Source organism: Pantherophis guttatus, chromosome 2 (assembly GCF_059756535.1).
Source record: "Pantherophis guttatus breed Tessera chromosome 2, ASM5975653v1, whole genome shotgun sequence".
Lineage (NCBI taxonomy): Eukaryota > Metazoa > Chordata > Lepidosauria > Squamata > Colubridae > Pantherophis > Pantherophis guttatus.
Window position 1 is genome coordinate 228,477,083 of NC_142064.1, and position 19,301 is coordinate 228,496,383.

The 19,301-nt window shown below is 38.2% G+C and overlaps 1 protein-coding gene across 1 annotated transcript in view; it reads left to right on the forward strand.

Moving 5' to 3' along the window:
- The window catches only part of PLXND1 (plexin D1), a 179,103-nt gene that overhangs the window by 85,946 nt on the left and 73,856 nt on the right, over positions 1–19,301 (forward strand). The window contains exons 12-16 of the mRNA XM_034431590.3: positions 923–1,086; positions 10,516–10,667; positions 14,821–14,920; positions 15,832–15,971; positions 16,904–17,068. Coding sequence (XP_034287481.2) covers positions 923–1,086; positions 10,516–10,667; positions 14,821–14,920; positions 15,832–15,971; positions 16,904–17,068 — 721 coding nt within the window. The remainder of the gene's footprint in view (positions 1–922; positions 1,087–10,515; positions 10,668–14,820; positions 14,921–15,831; positions 15,972–16,903; positions 17,069–19,301) is intronic.

Sequence of the window (19,301 nt, forward strand, 5' to 3'; positions counted from 1 at the left end):
GACTCAGCCTTCCATCCTTCCGATGGTCAGTAAAATGAGGGTCCATACTATTGGGGGCAATATGCTGACTCTGTAAACCGCTTAGAGAGGGCTGTAAAAGCACTATTAAGCGGTATATAAGTCTAAGTGCTATTGCTATTGCTATCCACATGCTTATTAACAGCTTTAATAAACTCTAGTAAGTTAGACAGGATCATGCTTAGTGAAACCATGTTGGGTATCCTTGAACATCGGTTGTGTCTCCAGATGTTTGGTAGTATAATTTTTAATAGCTGTTTCCACTTTCCTCCCCAGGACAGATGTCAAACTGACAGGCCTAGAAATTCCTGGATTTCCCCAGGAGCCATTCTTAAAAATTGGAGTTACATTGGCCAACTTCCAGTTCCCAACTACAGAGGCCAAAAGTAGAAACAGGTTACATATTTCAGTTAGGAGGTCCACAGTCCCAGTTTTAAGATCCTTAATAACCCTTGGATAGATACCATCTGGGCCTGGTGACTTGTCGATATTCAGTTTTGTAATAAGGACTAACACCTGTTCTTGTGTCACCATTATATGGCTCAGTTTTCCTTTTGATGGCAAGTTAGTGAAATGTTCACATCACACTGAGCATTTTAAATAATGTTTGCTATTGAAAAAATACTTTTTTTTTTCTAACTGGATGCTGTAGTGCAGAGTTGATTCTCATGCACTGGTCTAGAATTTAAAAAATGTAGCACAGTGTGACAAAGGGAATGCTTAAGTACTAAATTATGTCGTAGAAGGGAGAAGTGCCAAGAATTACTGGGAAAGCTTTAGGATTACAGCAGAAAACTCCTGTGCAAACTCATATTCTTCTGTTGGATTTTAAATGTTATGTTGCTGGAAAGGGGGAGAGATTGTGCATGTTTCAGTTTTAGCATACGCTGTCTGTTTTTTTCAGTGGAGATTTATAATTGTGCAATTGGAAGTGCCGATTGTTCTCAGTGTCTTGGGAGAGAAGATCTTGGTCATCAGTGCACTTGGAGCGAGATCACTTCTAACTGCAGACTAAATACTGAAGCCTCCCAGATCCCAGCCATGTGTCCTCCTCCTGAAATTAGGAAGGTAAAATTTGGATTCACTGCAGTATTCACTGTATTTCAGCTCTGAGGCTTTAAAGTAAAAGACAAAAAGTGCAGAGTCTATCTATGGGCAGAATTGAGAAGCCTAGTGTCCTGAATGTAAGATGAAGCAGGAATCTGAATTTTGATCTATCGGAGTGTTTACAACGTGACTACTATTTTGAGACAACCCAAGAGCAAAATACAGAACACAGAGGTTTTGTCATTACAAACAGTGGTTTATATACAAGACTTCTATATACAGACATACATGTGGTAGGCACATACCAGGCAAGCAATCAATCTTCAACTATACACGGAGAGCTACAATGCAGATAGAACACGACGAGGAGAGAGAGAGAGAGAGATGCCCTCTAATGGCCTCCCTTATATAGACAGTATCCTCAGTCTTAAAGGGACAATAATCCTGCTGACTCATTCTCATTTCATCCTTACAGCGGCAGGTCAGCTTTAAATTATCATTACCCTGACATGATCTTTGTAACAGATATGTTAAGTTAGCTATAAATGATTGAAACAATGAATGATCATGTAAACATAATATCTTTTATAAGAAAGGAAAATCATGGATCACAATTTTCAAATGAGATATCTCCTGAAGACTGAGATGGGAATGTAAGCATTTTTATAACCTGATTAAAAAGTGTGTTCCTATGGAAGTTTATGGGAATTATGCTCATTAATTTTAAGGGAAACTATATGTCATTCCTTCTATTTTAAATGATCCAGATTCATTAAAGTTGTATAGCATTATTATATCAGTTCAAAATCTTCCAAACACTAGCTTTCATCCAGAAAAAGATCAAGCAACCATAAATTTTTTTTTATGTGTAGAAGAATTAAAACTTTTTTTAAAAAAAATTAAAAAATAAAGAGCCAGGTTACTTGAAAAAAAAAAATTGTGTTCATACAAGATCGATTGTCAATGTGTAAATATTTTGTGTCCAGGAGATAATGTATAAACATATAGAACCATAATGTTGAAAGAGGCCACTGAGTCTAACCTTCTGCTTAATGCCAGAATCCAAATTAAAGGATTTTATTCAGGTGTGTACCTGTGTTCCACTTCAACACTTCCAAGAAAGAAGAGTCTTTTGCTTTCTGGGTAATTCGTTCCATCTCACACCGTTCTTACTTTTAGGACTTTTTTTAAAATACCCAGTCAGAATCTACTTTCCTGTATCTTAGGTCTATTATTGTAACCCTACACTCTGGAATGGGAAAGGACAGGACCTTCTTCTAAGTGATACCTTTTCAAGTATTTGAAGAATGCTATCATATCCAACCCAGTCATCTTAAGTCTAAACCAGGGGTGTCAAACTCGCGATTTCACATTGTCGTCATGTGACATATCACAACTTTTCCCCCCTTCGCTAAATCAGGGGTTGGTATGGCCGGTGCGTGACGCATCTGGCCTGTGGGCCACGAGTTTGACACCCCTGGTCTAAACAGTCAGCTTCTTCCATTTCTCTTAATAGATTTTGATTTCCTGATCATTCTTGTTGCACTTCTCTCAGGGCCGGATTTTCCTATAGGCTAACTAGGCTTCAGCCTAGGGCCTCAAGATCAAGAGGGGCCTACACAGTGGTGGGATTCTGGGGGCGGGGGAGCCAGCAATTTAACAAAGGGTTCGGTGTTTTTTTTTGTAATTTTATTGGCCCACGGAGCTTCAGCATAGGCTAATTGGCCTCCCGGCTCTCAGCTGATTTGTCTCCGCTGTTTTGCTCAGGGCTCTTCTGCTTCCTTGCAAAGAAACAAAACTGAAACTGCTTTGCTCTTGCTGCAAGGTTGGAAAATTAGGCAGGCAGAATTCTTTTCTTTTTCCTCACCAAAAAAGGTACGTGCAAACAATGGGAAATTTAGGGAAAAAGAGGAGAGTTCAGGATTTTAAAACACAAAAGAAAAAAAGCTCTATTTAACTAGGGAATTGTAATAATTGAGATACTATTAATTGTATATTGTGTTGAAAGCAGAAATGGTTAAGTTGTGGTTTGGAGGAATATATGGGGGAAATTATTTGGTTTATTATTATTGGTAAATATAATTAATTGATTTGTAAGAAATTGGATTGCATGGAAATAATTGGAATATTCATGTTCATATTGATTAATATACAAAAAAGGTAGTTATATAACTAATTGATTTATATTAAAATGTTGAATTTATATTAAACAACTAATATTACATAATTAACCAATGTGAGGATGGATATAAAAATAGATGACAATGGGAAGGGGTATAATATAGAATAGAAGGGAAAAATTGAATTTGATTAAGATTAGAGATGAGGATGAAGGGTAATATTGGTTTTTTACAAAAATAGATGAGGAATAAATATGGCAAAAAGGAAATATAGAAATTGTAAATTTAATTGAAATGACTAAACACTGTTTAAATTTGTGAACCGGCCAAATACTCTGTTCAAAGAAAATACATTGTATGTTTGTATGTGTGTTTCTAATTATCGTTATTTATTCATATTTGTTCTCTTTTATTCTTTAAAGTTTAACAATTCATTCTTTATCTTAATATCTTTATATTTGTTTGGGGTTGGCTTTCTTCCCTTTCATCTTTTTTATTGTACAGCAATCTTTCTCCTCAAACCTACCACCTCTCTCTTTTCTTTCCTTCTTACTTTCTCTTCCTTCCCCTCTTCTTCTCCTCCCTACTTCCTCTTCCTTTCTCCTTCTCCTCCTCTCTTCCTCCCTCTCTTACCCTCACTCCTACTCTAATTTCCCTTCCCTTCCTTCATCCCTCTCTATTGCTGTATCCTTTTATGCATATGGACTACTCAGAGGGCTAAAAAAGTTATTTTTGACTGGTCCTCGCACTTTTGACCAGTCCTCGAACTTACGACTGTCCTCACATTTTACGTTTTTGCCCTATCTTGTCACCATGGTGAAGAGAAGCAGTTGTGAAATGAGTGACATGGTTGTTAAGAAAGCTGCACGGGCATAAATGTGAGGATGGTCATAAGTGTGAGGACCGGTCAAAAGTGCGAGGCCCAGTCAGAAATGACTTTTTTCAGCCCTCTGAGTAGTCCCTATGCACATAGCCATGCCCACCCGGTCACATGACGAGCTACCCATGCCTACACAGTCATGTGACCAGCTAGCCACGCCCACTCAGTCACATGATTGCCAAGCCACACCCCCAACTAAGCCACGCCCACAGAACCTGTTGTTAAAAAAATTGAATCCCACCACTGGTGAAAGGGCCTCATAAGTGGAATAGCCTAGGGCCTCTTTTCATCTAAATCCGGCCCTGACTTCTCTGCAATACCCTGTTCCAATACCATTGAATCCTTTCAAAATTATGGTACTTTATGCCAGAGATCCCCAGTCCCTGGCTCATGATTCATTAGTGGGCCATCGCCCATTTGTAACTGGGCCATGTGAGAGGTGGACAATTGCACGCATACCTCTGCTTGCACAAGGAGCGGGTGCTTGCACTCATGTGTGAAACTCCATTTTTGTAAGCAGCAGGTGTGCGCGTGCACCAGGGGTGGGTTCTACTTATCTTTACTACCGGTTCGCAATGGGGCCACGTGCACAGAAGCTTCCTGATGACGTTGGGGTTGGTGGGCAGAGCCTCCCGCCGGTTTTACTACTGATTCTATAGAACCGGTCCAAACTGGGGGTAACCCACCACTGGCGTGCACAGTGGCATGTGCGCCTATCGCTGTCATAGAATCACACCCTCTCCCCCCTCTCAGGGCCGCCAAGGTTGGGGAAAGGTTGGGGGACCGCTGCTCTATGCAAAACTAGTTCCTCTATTCAAGATGGAGAGTGATCAAAGCAGATTAAAATGGGACAAAGACTCCAAAGATGATTTGGAAATAATGCTGAGATGTGGCCAAAAATTAACTAACTTTGTTTGTTTGTTTGTATTACATATAGATACCACCCATCTCACTCTCATTTTGTTTCTTCACAGCCATATCATGCTGTTGCCTCATGTTTTGTTTCCAATTTACCACTAAGATCTTTTTCCCCCAAGTATCTTTATCAGCCAGGTAATCACCATTCCCTTTCAACATCCTTTCAACATCTTTAGTACCTTGTTTATCAGCACTTTTGAGTTAATTTAGTTTTGCTTTGTGAGCGACAGTAGCTATTTCTTTTAACTCTACCATGCTCTTATCAGGAGATTCGGGCAACAAATGTATTGCTTCCATTGAAGTTTTTAATTGGTTTCAATCATGAAAAAGAGCATTTAAAATAAGCAATTCCAAATTAGTCACTTTCTCTGTCTCTGGTATCTTTAATGATTCAGGAATAAAAATAGCTTTGCAATTTTTTCAGTATTATCTTCTTTTAGCTTTTCTATCAGCCTGTTCTTCTCCACTTATTGAAAACAGTAGAGGTGGTTATCTTCTCTTGAGTCTCACCTGGAACCCCAATAACTGCTTTCACTTAAAAATGAAGCTTTCTGCTACCCAATTAGGTTATATTGCAGACCAAAATAAGGAGCTAGCCTCCAAGTCTGATTTGGAACCTGAAGTCATGATTCACAAACTAAATTAAATTTACTGTATAATGCATTACCTTTTTAGTACTCAATGGCACATAGAACAATTTTTTTTTCCATGGATAACGCTACATGCCCATGCTTATCAGAGCAATTCCTTATTTTACACTTGAAGTCCAAGAGAAGAAAAGGCAGAAAAGAGATAAAAACAACAACAACACGTACTTGTGCAGCAAGATGCACCATGAAGTATCCACAGGAACGTGAACAGCATGCGTAACCATCTTACCCAATCTCTTCTGTTGATCCTATAACAAAGTTATTGACTTGTAGTGTTCTTCTTTCCTTTAATTATATTTATCTATGAGCTGGAGGGATGGGTAAAAATGCTACTTGAGTGTCCAGATTATCTTGCTTTCTCTGAAAGTTTTCCAAAATCTCAGGTAATACAGGTAGTTCTTGACTTACGACCACAATTGAGCCCAAAATTTCTGTTGCTAACGTGAGACGTTTGTTAAGTGAGTTTTGCTCCATTTTAAGACCTCTCTTGCCATAGTTGTTAAGTGAATCACTGCAGTTGTTATGTTAGTAACACGGTTGTTAAGTGAATCTGGCTTCCCCATTGACTTTGCTTGTTAGAAGGTTACAAAAGGTCATTTACATGACCTTGGAACACTGCAATCATCATAAATATGAACCAGTTGCTAAGCAAATGAACGTTGATCACATGGCCATGGGGATGCTGCAATGGTTGTAAGTGTGAAAAATGGTCCCGTTGCAACTTCGAACAGTCACTAAATGAACTGTTGTAAGTCGAGGACTATTTGTATGGTAATAGATGCTTCTTTGAAGCGTCATTTATATGTAGTGAAAGGAAGGAATTCTTTCCTAAACTTGCATTTGCTGCAAATACATGCCTGGTTGTCTTCAAGAAAAACAGGCCTTTGCAGATCATGTTGCAGCATCCTAATCATTCATCTATGCTTTTGCTTCTCAACACGGCAATACTTGAAAAGATTTCATTTAATATCCATATTTTCACATTCCCAAGTATTTTTGTTAACTTTAAAGGAAAATCTGATTATAGTTTTCCATGCTTGAGCTCTAATCACTTGTCCCTGTCAGTTCTTTCTTTGGGCTAATTCCCTGGAATCTGGCTGCCTTATATTCCTCTTAATACAGTCTCTGATTATTCCTCCAGAAGCACTCACTTCTCATTCTATTTTTTTAACATTGGAAAGAGAAACATGTGGCTCCAACTATTTTGTGCTTTGCAGAATTTGTCAGTATAGATTAGCCATCATGACTGCAATAAATTATAGCTTCCATTCATCAAAATGGTTACTGTACAACTTTATGCATGTCTGTATGTGAATACATTCTCTATAGGCTGTTTCTGTTTTTTGGCTTTTCTTCTTTATAATTTTGGGTAGTTTTTAGGTTGTTTTTTTTTTAAAAAGAATCAGCCACCCACAATAAGTAATCAGGAAGTCGCAGAACACACACCTTGCAATCAGCAATTATTTAGGACATGAGCTCTCCATCCTTCATAGTTCACCATGCAGCCCTTCAGATCAAATAGCCTCTTTCTTTTCCTCTTGTTGAATTCGCACGTCATATTCCTTGGTAGCTATGGTATGATGAATGTGTGGTATGATCAATAACCTCATCTGTGTTAGTAGCTCAGCTTTTTGACGCATGTAGAACTGGTAACATATATCTGAATTCTCTTGTCTCTAATCAAAATCTGTGAAGGCAATACCAGGGGTGGGCTGCTGGGGGTTTGCAGTGGTTCAGGAGAACCTCTAGCTAAGATTCTGTGCAGTTCAGAGAACCCCCAAATCCCACTCCTGGCTGCCCCCGATCAACCCCCCCGCCCCTCCCAGGACTTCCCACACAGCCCATTTAGGATGCAGGTAAGTGCAGGGCACGTGCAAAGGCATGGGGAGAAAAACAGGCCTACTGGAAGTTCGGGGAGACCATTTCCAGCCTCTAGAGGGCCTCCGGAGCCTGGGGAGACCGTTTTCTCCCTCCCAGAGGCTCAAAGAAAGCCTCCGGAGCCTGGGGAGGGCAAAAATGCTCACCCGCCGTGGTGCAGGAGGCTGACTAGGCCACATCCACCATGGCCATGCCCACCCAGCAACCGAGCAGAGAACCCCTTGCTAAAATTTTTGAAGCCCACCCCTGGGCAATACGTCCCCGACTTATGATCACAATTGAGCTCAAAACATCTGTTGCTAAGTGAGACATTTGTTAAGTGAGTTTTGCCCCATTTTATGATTTTTCTTGCCACATTTGTTAAGTGACTCACTGCACCTGTAAAATTAATTACATGGTTGTTAAGCGAATATGGCTTCCCTGTTAACTTTGCTTGTCAGAAAGTTGCAAAAGATTAGTGACCCTGAGACGTTGCAACTGTCATAAGTACAAGTCTGTTGCCAAGCATCTGGATTTTGATCATGTGAGCAGGGGAATGCTGCAGCGGTCATTAAGTGTGAAAAACGGTCAGAAGTCACTTTTTTCAGTGCTATTGCAATTTCGAATAGTCACTAAGTAAACTGTTGTACGTCAAGGACTAATTGTATACAGTTTATTTAGTAATCTTTATATAGGAAACTACCGTTTCCCCCAAAATAAGACATCCCCTGTTAATAAGCCCAATCGGGCTTTTAAGCACATGACAATAAGGCCAAGCGCTTATTTCAGGGTTCAAAAAAATATAAGACAGGTTCTTATTTTCGGGGAAACACGGTAGCTGCATATTAATGGACAAAGTAGTTAACTCAGAAAAACTTAGAGTTGGTAGGTTCCTCATCTGTTCAAAATCAAGTAGCTAATTTATTACTAATATGTAAAATATGTTTCCGTTTCTTTGGTCTAACAATGCAGAGGAAATGCTAATGAGGCCCACTCAATTCCACTGTACAGTGTAGGAAACTGAGCCCCTTGCTCTCTGCCAAAAGCAACTAGTGAAAACAAATCATCAGCATTAGCCTTATTAGACTAGGATGCTATTTCCTTAGCAGATGCTGTATATTCCATTTCAAAAATAAACAAGGGGTTTTTTTTAGTGACTCTAGAGTTGTCCTGAGAGGAAGAAGACGAGGACAACTGTAGTCCTATTGGAGCAGTGAAGTCAGGGACATTATCAAGTTTAAGCAGCTTGGAGGAAGAAAACACCTCCGCGGATGACCTTCTGCCCTGGCTGACGTCATGTTATGTTGGCAGCAGTTACAGGGAAAGGCAAGCTGTAGGCTTTGTAACTGAACTTCCAGGAAGGAAGGCTGCTGTTCCTTTATAGTTGATTTTATAGATTTGTCACAAAATGACAAATTGTCACAAAATGACAAATAACCTACAATTTTCTAATTGTAGGTTATTATGGTAACTCAGACATCCTATGAAATCAGTGACTTTGGTTCATGGAAAAAAAACAAGTGGTGACAAATGAAATTTCCCCTGAGATTTTGTATTGTTGTAAAATACCGTTGCAGCTTCTGACCATCACACTTAGAAAATGGGTAATTCCATTGCCAATAACATAGATGTTAGGAAATGACAGTACTGAATCAATTGTGAATAATAATCTCACAAATAATAATAACCTTCTCACTACCAGACTCTGTGGTCTCATCCCAAAACCCCCAAAACTTTAACCTAAAACTATCTACTGTTGACCTCACCCCATTCCTAAGAGGTCTGTAAGGCACATGCAAAAGAGCACCAGCATGCCTACAGCCCCTGTCCTAATGTTCCCTTTAATTGTACTCATTTTATGTATTCAATTCATGCTTATATTTATATACATTATCTAATATGTACTCGACAAAATAAATAAAATAAAATAAAATCAATAAATTATTTTATTGTTCATGGTAGAATTTTAGAAGCTCGGTTGTACAGGTTTTGTTTCCATCCAAAAATGTTACAGTTTGTTTATATTTTTCATTGGCTAATCACCAATGTCAGAAAAGATTGCTTTTCACATTCTTTTCATACTATTATGAAATGATGTTTTAGTGGGATGAAGTAAAGTAAAGGAGTCCCTGGGGGTTTTACTCTGCTAGTTGTATGCCAACTTTAGGGAGCAGTGCTTGTCTCTGTTTCATTAAGCCATCGAGCCAGCACTGTACAAAGATAGTCATGTGGCCCCATAACATCATGCCACAGCGCAAAGTGTATGGCAAAACACAGAACACTGTTACCTTCCCAACAAAGTGGTACCTATTTATCTACTCGCATTTACAGCTTTTGAACTTCTAGCTTGGCAGTAGCTGAGGCAGATGACGGGAGCTCACTCCCTCATGTGATGGTAGGACTCGAACCGGCAGTGTATAGACCAGTGATGGCTAACCTTTTTGCCATTGTGTGCCAAAAACAGGGGGAGTGCGGGGGGGTCATGTGCGCGTGTGCCCATACCCAATGCGCCCCACTTCCCCGCGCATGCACGTGCGACCTCCCCGCTTTTGGCATGCGATGGCACAGTGGGTCCAGTAGGCCCGTTTTTTGCCCTCTCCAGGCTCCAGAGGCTTTCTAGGAGCCTGGGGAGGGCGAAAATGGGCCTTCCCCACCCCCTGGAGGCCCTCCAGAGGCTGGAAATGGCCCATTTGCCGACTTCCGGTGAGCCCGGAAGGCCCGAAAATCAGATGCGGGCTCCAGAGCTGAGCTAGGGCAACGCTCATGTGCCCACCGATATGGCTCTGCATGCCACCTGTGGCACGCGTGCCATAGGTTCGCCATCACGGATATAGACCTTCTCTGACATCTTTTAAGCCACTGAATTCCCACACTTCTAGTAGGATGAGAGGTAATATAAAATTAAGCCATACAAAGTTTAAATCATATATGAATGTTAACAATATGGCTTATTTGTTAAAGCAAATGAAAAAAAGTTTCCCCTTTGTTTTCAGCTGTTTTCATTAAGTTTCCTTTGAACTTGCAGATTGAGCCTCTGGATGGACCCTTGGAAGGAGGAACTCAGGTCACGATTCGAGGGAGAAATCTTGGGCGTAGATTCAGTGATGTTGTTAATGCTGTCAAGATAGGAAATGTGAAATGTTCACCACTTCAGGACAGATATATAGTCTCCGAGGAGTGAGTAATTCAAGCTAAATTATTTTGAAATCAAGCACATGGGAAGGGTTGATTTTGTCCTTTTCAGGGGATTGATCCTTTCTTGCTTCAGGGTTCAGGTATGTGATGGCTTTGGTATATGACTGCATAGAGGATTGCATGAATCTGTTAATATGTAAATTGATAACAGAATATTCAATCCTTAACTTCTGTGACTGTTACTACTAACTGCTACTGTTTGCCTACTGACCCAGTGAATGAAACCGTCTGGTACAAACAACCAGACCCACACTCAAAGAATTCAGTTAGTTGTTTTATTGCCGAAACCATAATCTCAGACTGATGGTTTGCAACTGAGTGAGACTAGATAAGTCAGTGAGACTGTCACTGGGTGTTGTGCCTTGTGATTCTTGATGAATATATCTTGTCTTTTTAGGTACACTGAGAGCATATGCACCAAAGACAAATTCCTTGTGTGTCCAATCACACTTGGCCAATAAAGAATTCTATTCTATTCTGTTCTATTCTATAAGGTTCAACATCATTTAAGGGAGGTTGGATTTCGCCTCTTATACCCACATAGGAATTCTAGACTAAGTTCCCATTTGACTCCTCCCCTAGCTGTCTCCCCTGAATGACAGACTCCTCCCCTAGTCTGTCTCCTACAGAAACTATCTGGGCCACATCATTTCCAGAAGAAATGTCTGTCTGTCTGTCTGTCTCTCTCTCTCTCTCATGCACACACACACACACATATGCATATGTGAAAAGATATATAATCTTTTCATTTTTAATGAAGAAATTTCTTCCAAATTATAGGTAACAAAACTAAAACTTAAAATTGAAGCATTCACATCCTAGAATTCAAGCTCTTTATGATATGTATTATTGTTCTGATTGAAAAAAAAATACATAATTTCATGCAGGTTTTTTAAATGCAAAGATAACATAAATAAGGAAATTCCTTTTTATATAAGGTAATACCTCACTGACAAGCATAAGTTTTTCTTTAGTTAGCTGTCTTTGTGTAACAAAGGACTGTAATCCACAAAATTCAGAGTTTTCTCATCTCTTATAGACAGGGAGGAACTTAGGGTGACAAGAGTAATAAAACTTACACAGCTGCTCCCCATGCTGTCATAGTTTAGAAACAATTTCTGCAGTTCTATCAATTTTTTCCCTAGCTTCACATCCACATACTTTTTGCAGTTGTCTTCATTATTGAAACTAGACAGGTTTCACAGACCAGCTAAGGTGACTTTTCTACATCCTAATTTGGGATGAAATCATCCATACAGGAAAAATTCTATTTTATTCTGTAAATGGAATACTCACTCAAGAACAAAGGTTAAAAGGTTTAGCTAATAAGCAACCTAGAATTACTGACTCTGTTGTTCTGTTATTAAAAGCACTATAATGACATTTAACTTTGATAGATACACAGATTATACATTATGAAGAGTTGATGGATATAGGTAGGGATGCATGAATTAAGAAAAAGGAAAAATATACATAGCCATGCCAAAAATGCATCATAATTAAAATAAATTTATGTGATTGAATGCCTAAACATGCTTATTACATCTTAGTATTGTCCCCAGGGGTGAAATCCAGCAGGTTCTGGGGAACCGGTAACGGAAATTTTGAGTAGTTTGGAGAATCGGTAAATGCCACCTCTGGCTGGCCCCAGACTGGGGTGGGAATGGAGATTTTGCAATATCCTTCCCCCAGGAGTGGGGAGGGAATGGAGATCCTTCCCCTGCCACACCCACTAAGCCACGCCCACCAAGCTTCACCACGCCAACCAAGCCACACCCACAGAACCTATAGTTTAAAAAATTTGGATTTCACCACTGATTGTCCCTGATACATCTTCTACTTCTGCGTATTTATGAATTAAAGCAACATTACACTTATAACTTCCTACAATGGCCCTTTAATTTTCTGGCCAAGTATTATGTTTTAAAACTTTCCCCATTATAGCCACTGTTGCAGCTTTTTCTTCAGTATAAAATCTTTTAATAGCAATAATATTGACCAGAAATGACATTCGTTCTCTCTCGTGTGCAGGAGAAGGGGACATTTCCCAACATTTATATGCAGGATACTGTTTATCCTACAGAAATTATTCCTGTCGCTCTGTTTTGCAACTTGTGTGACAGAATAAAGTTGAATATAGGGCATCGATGATGAATGGGGATATGTTGACTGGCTACCATTTTCAATTTTAAACCACCCCTCACCCCCCTCAACACCCCTGGCTAGTATATATACATTCACCACAACAATATTATTATTTTACAATAGAGTAAAAAACACTTAGTACACACTTACATTTAGTAGAAAACAAAAATCCTTGCTGTATCTGGTAATAGCAATATTGAGGTTATTGAAATTATCCAAAAAACACAGTGTAGTTCCTGGAAAAATTTTTCATGTAGATGAAAAATGCATAAACAGCGCATTGGACAAAGGACTAATGAAAAAGTTACGGTTCAATTAATTAAAGCAGTGCGGTGGTTTTTGGTGCAGGCATTCTTTACATTTCAAATCCTATTCCAAGCAGAAGCTAGCAGCACGTTTAAATCATGAAATTGTTTTTAAAAGTATTTTTTAAAATTTGCAAAATAGAGAAAAAAATGAGAAAAACCCAAAAGACCAACAAAATAATCCCCCGCGGCCGCGCGGGGGATTATGGAAGCGACAGGGCGCTCCCATGTTACACCTCTCCTGCACGAGCTGCACTGGCTTCCTGTGGTCTTCCGGGTGCGCTTCAAGGTGTTGGTGACCACCTTTAAAGCGCTCCATGGCTTAGGGCCAGGATATCTATGAGACCACCTTCTGCCGCCAACAGCCTCCCACCGGCCAGTTCGCTCGCACAGAGAGGGCCTCCTCAGGGTGCCGTCGGCCAGACAATGTTGGCTGGCGACCCCCAGGGGGAGAGCCTTCTCTGTGGCAGCACCTGCCCTCTGGAACGACCTACCCCCAGAGATACGCACAATACCAGACCTCTGGACTTTTTGTCGGGCCCTGAAAACTCATCTATTTCATCTAGCCGGGCTGGCTTGATCCCATCCTTTCAGTTTTAATTTGAAATTGGTTTTAACTGGGTTGTTTTAAATTGAGGGCCGAAATTATTTAATGTCTTTTAAACTGTTTTTTAAATTTTATATGTTATGTTTTATCTCGGCTGTTCACCGCCCTGAGTCCTGTTGGAGAAGGGTGGTATAAAAATCAAATAAAATAAATAAAAATAAAAAATTTTTTTAAAAAAACACAAAAACCAGCAACTAAAATAAACAACAAGATTATATAATATATCAACTGAAAACCATTCAGGACATTATTGAAATATATCACCAAACTTTGACCAAACACAATAATATTGATGAAGCATTCTGTTACATCCATAGTTCATGAATTGAAAGCAAGTACATATCAGATGAATCAAGATGTTAAATATGGAGTTACCTGATCTTTCCAGACAATCTGGAAAAATCAGATGAATTCAGATTTGTTTGTATATAATTAAAAGTACATTCATGTGATCATGTTCACATCTACATGATCTATGCATATTAAGAAATATAGAGTTAGTAAATCATCACAGGGAAATAATGAGACTACCAGGACACATATTACTTTTTAAAAAATGGTTTGTTTTTTTAGTCAACTGCACATTTCCAGAATGAACTATAATGGCCAGATTTTCACAAGTCTGTAATCATAAGAATTGGTAACAGAATTTCAGAAATATCAATACATACGAGTAACAAACAGCTGAAATGGGCATATAGATTCTGACTTTAATCTAATTCGGGTGGAATTGTCCATTCCTAAATACTCTGTTTTGCATAGATTGGTATATATAATTTCAGGTTGTTGCATTGCTTCAGAATTATCAAGGATAATAAAGAATTTGTAGCAGAATAATATTATGTGACTTATTGTTTTTTCAATAAGAAATGCTCATGAAGTCAACATGGGGCATAGAGGCATTCTTGGAAATAAAAATAATACAATATGCCAGCTTATTAAAAATGAAAATGCTCTTTAAAAATAAAACAAAAACAATACTCAAAGAGCCATAAGTTCATATTTTGTCTATCCTTGATATATTTTGTAGTCTGGTCACACTTCTTATTTTTCAGTCAAAACCTCTTTTTTTACACAGAATTGTTTGCTGGACTGGAGAAGCAACAGAAGAATTTTCTGATGTGGTGATAGTGAATGTGAGCAAAGAAGGGAAATCCAAGGAGCGATTTTCTTATATAGTACGTAATTTCTGCTAACTGAATTTTTAATCATAAATTGTCATAAGGAAAAATTGTGATTTCCAGTGATATGCACAAACAAATGTCAAATATATCATTAATTAATAAAGACATATTAAAATTTAAATATGCCTTATCCACGGAGTACTTGAGAATTAAAGAGGCTTATCCAAATCTCCTGTGTCATCAAGATACCCAGTTCTACCTACTTTTACAGTGACACCCTAAACATGCACATTACACTAAAATGATTCTTATTTTATCCTATTCTGCGTAAAGTATGTCTTCTTGATAGATCTGTGAGTTTTGTTGTTGTTATTTTATCCATCAGGCCAGAGAGTAGCTTTTGGAAAAGCAATTTAAATCAGGTGGAAGGAATTGACAGATTCCTGGGGGGGGGGGGTGGGGTGGGGGGTGCTTAAAGATTTGGTGTTACTGAAATGATATTAGCATAGATATCATATGGAAGGGAAAACTCACAATTAGATTCCATTTTTTTGTAAACATATGGTCACCAATAGTACTTTTGGTTACCTTAACCAAGGTAACTCTCATCCAGTTCACTGTGTCTGATTCAGATGTGACAAAAATGAAAAGACAGGCTGTTAAGGACAACTGTTTCCAAATGTTTTACATTAATCTTGTAAGTAATGTAACAATAATATCATTTAATAGTAGTTTCTATACCATGCAGTACTAAATCAGTGTGATTGATTTCCAAGTAATTAACTTAGAATTATTTTTCCCTATGATATTTTTAACATCTTTGGTTTGTTGTTGGAGAATGATAATAGGACTTGTCACAAGCCATTTTTTTAATGTTTGCAGCATTTACATTTCTGAACTGAGATGTCACTACAAACTAGGAAACCAGTGTATGTTCTTGACATTCCTATTTTTTGTCTTTTTAGCTTCCAGTAGTGAAATCTATGTCTCCATCTGTTGGACCAAAAGCTGGCGGTACCAAAGTGACTATCACAGGAAATAATCTCAGTATAGGATCCAAGCTTCGAGTTTTGCTTAATACTACAAAAGAATGCAGAGACATCAGGTAAATACTGCTCAGAATGAAACATGATACAGCTGTGACGGTTAGAAATTATACTTTTCATAACAGAAAACTAATTGAATAAGAAAGTTTTCTAAGAAATATGTTTTCCAAAGTATAAATTAGATTTGCAGTTGAGCTGATAAATATGGGGCTTCTGTATAAATTTATCATTACTTATATTAATTTTCCAATGTTTAAAGGATATATTTTTGATGGATAGCCTAGACTTGTTATTAGTGCTATATGATTTTGTTATATAACTGTCTTGTAATAATAAACAAGTTCTGCTTAGATCAAATAATTTATGGAGGATGTCTATCTGATAGCAATTTCAATTTATTTCTCAATATTGTATTATATATATATGTGTGTATGTATGTATGTATGTATGTATGTATGTATGTATGTATGTATGTATATCAGAATTTCCAAATAATCTGCAAATGCTAAAACTTTCAAAAACAGAAATGGGAAAGCAATGTTTCTTGCTTTCTCAAGCAAGAGATTTCTAAATCTCTGAACTTGGATTTAGAATATAATAATAGAGTTGGAAGGGACCTTGGAGGTCTTCTGCTTAGACAGGAAACCCTTTCTTTTTGTATATGAATGAATGAATGAATGAATGAATGAATGAATGAATGAATGAATTTATTTATTATTTATTTGATTGATTGATTGATTGATTGATTGATTGATTGATTTGCCACCCATCTCACAATCAAGCAATTCTGGGCCGCCTTCAATGAATACCAAGCACCCAACCATCCAACCCTGAGTTAGATATATTCTTCAGTATTCTTCCTTTCTTTGTCACAGTTTCATAAGCCTTTGTTACTTGTAAAACTTCAAATGAATATCATGCATCATAGATTCTCACCGTAGAATTGGGCATGTCCATGAGTTATTCAGAAATGTTTATCTTTTCTTTATAGTCGCACTGATACCACCATCATTTGTACGATGCCAAGTATGGAAACTATTACCCATGTGGTTGTCTGTGTCCAATTTGAAGACAAGTCTTGCATTGGTTCTAATAACTTTCAGTATGAGAAAAATCCAAGTATAACAGATATCAACCCCAAAAAGAGTCCAATCAGGTAAGATATCTCTCTTGTTGCAGAAGTGGTCTGGATTAAGTCTCTAATGCATTCATGGAAGTTGTGTATATTATTCTGAAGTTCAGATTATAGGGAAGAGGCAACTTCCATGCCTGTTTTATCCAAGGGCATAATTTTATCTGGTATAGAGACAAGGACCTGGCATGCTAGTCAGAAGGCAACCACTGTTTGGAAATTGACATGGGGTGATTTCCAGTCTCTTGGAATGATACCCCAGGAAGTCCTCAGAATTTCTGATGATTCGTTCTGTTGTTGTTGTTAGTTGCGAAGTCATGTCCAACCCATCGCAACCCCGTGGACAATGTTCTCTGGAGTCCATTTAAGCTCACGCCTACTGCTTCAGTGACTCCATCCAGCCACCTCGTCCTCTGTCGTCCTCTTCTTCTTTTGCTGTCAATCTTTCCCAACATTAGACTGTTCTCCAGTGAGTCCTTCCTTCTCATTAGGTGGCCGAAGTATTTGAGTTTCATCTTCAGGATCTGGCCTTCTAAAGAGTAGTCAAGGTTGATCTCCTGATTCATTCTAAGTACATCAAAATAGAGACCGACCCCATTTCACCTTCTCTTTTGCTTCCTGGTAAAGGGTTATCCCCACATACCCATTCTTCACTGAAATTTGGGTAATGCAATAAACTTTGTACAATAAGATTGTTGGAATCCAGTCATTGATGCAGCTGAATGGGGCACAGGGCCAGATTCATGAAGTGGTGAGGCAAAAGATGACCTACAATCCTGTTATAGTGGCTCATTGAAGGGACCAAGTAAAACCTGGTGCAGATCAATGAGAACAGGCCCTGGTTTCTCAGAAACATCTTGCTCACATGACGGTCTTCAAGAATTTTTTTTCTCCACTCAGCTGGCTGGGAAATAGTTCAGTCACCCCAAACACTCTAAGTGCATGAAATTCAGATCTAGAACCTAACCTATACCTAAAATGTTATAGACAATATTGGTTCAACTTCTGAAAAAAGTTATGTTATGTTTTATTAACCATTTTTTTATGGAAGGAATTATTTTTATCCCCATACCCCTTTGCTCCATATGCTGTAGTCATTCAACATAGTTGGAAAGATTTCCTATGAAAAGTACAGTTGATGAGTCAAGCACTTGTTCACTCTTAACCCAGTTTCAACTAGGAGTACCAACTCCAAGCAATAAGAAAAAAAAATGTTAATTTTATATGCTTCAAATCATATAAAAACTTCAGGCAAATCCATATAAAATAGTATTATTTTATTGGTCCTCACGTCTTATATAGGTTGCATATTTTTATTAAGAAACTAGTATATTTGTTCTTAAAATACATTGCCTTTGATGTCATTTCTTCTTCAAGGCCTCGGGGCTCCTGTTCCTTTCTGAATGTCTATGAATTCACTCCCTTCTTAATACTTATTTAAGTATAAAAGTGTAAGGTGAATAAAGAAATGAGCAAGTGTACCTCAAGACCATGTCACTCAGAGTGTGCGTATAAGGCCAAGGCTCCTGATCTTTAGTAATTCTTTAAAGGGAATTTTGACTTTTAATTACAGAGACCAAATTTTAACATGCGTAAAAAATCTTTGAAAGTAAGCAGTGATGACACTTCCAGTTCTCACTGCTTGATGTAAAATTATCTTAATTGTTTTATTCTGAGGATCAAGAGAAGTAGCTCAAAAATGTATGTCAGCAGCTACAAAATGTAGCAGCTTATGCTTGGCAAAAATGTATGTTTAAGACTGAAATAAATATAATGCTAAATGATATTGTACCAACGGCACTGGTACTGAAGTCAAATCAAAAACTCAATCAAAGACAGTAATGAAATGCTTAGGAATGATCACCATATTACGGTTTCCATTCGTTTTGCTATTTTTCCTTGCTTCGGTGCTATAGTTTCATTTCACAATTATCAAACAAAGTAGAATTTTTCTTCAAATAAGACTTATCCCCCAAACGTTTATGCAGAAATGGTATGAGTGACAAAAGTTTCTGAAAATAGATAAAGTATAGTGTATTAGGGCTTAGAGAAGCTTAAATGACTGGTGAAGTCCAATATGGGATATTCTGGTTTGAGTACTTTTGAGGCTAGATAGATGTATATTCTGATTTCCTAATGAGCCAATATAGTTAAAGCAGACAGGACATGAAGTATGTGAAATAATAGAAAGTTGGATGCAAGAGAAAGCCTGGATAAAGGTTTTTGGCAACCAGTGGAGATAGGCCATTCCCCTTTT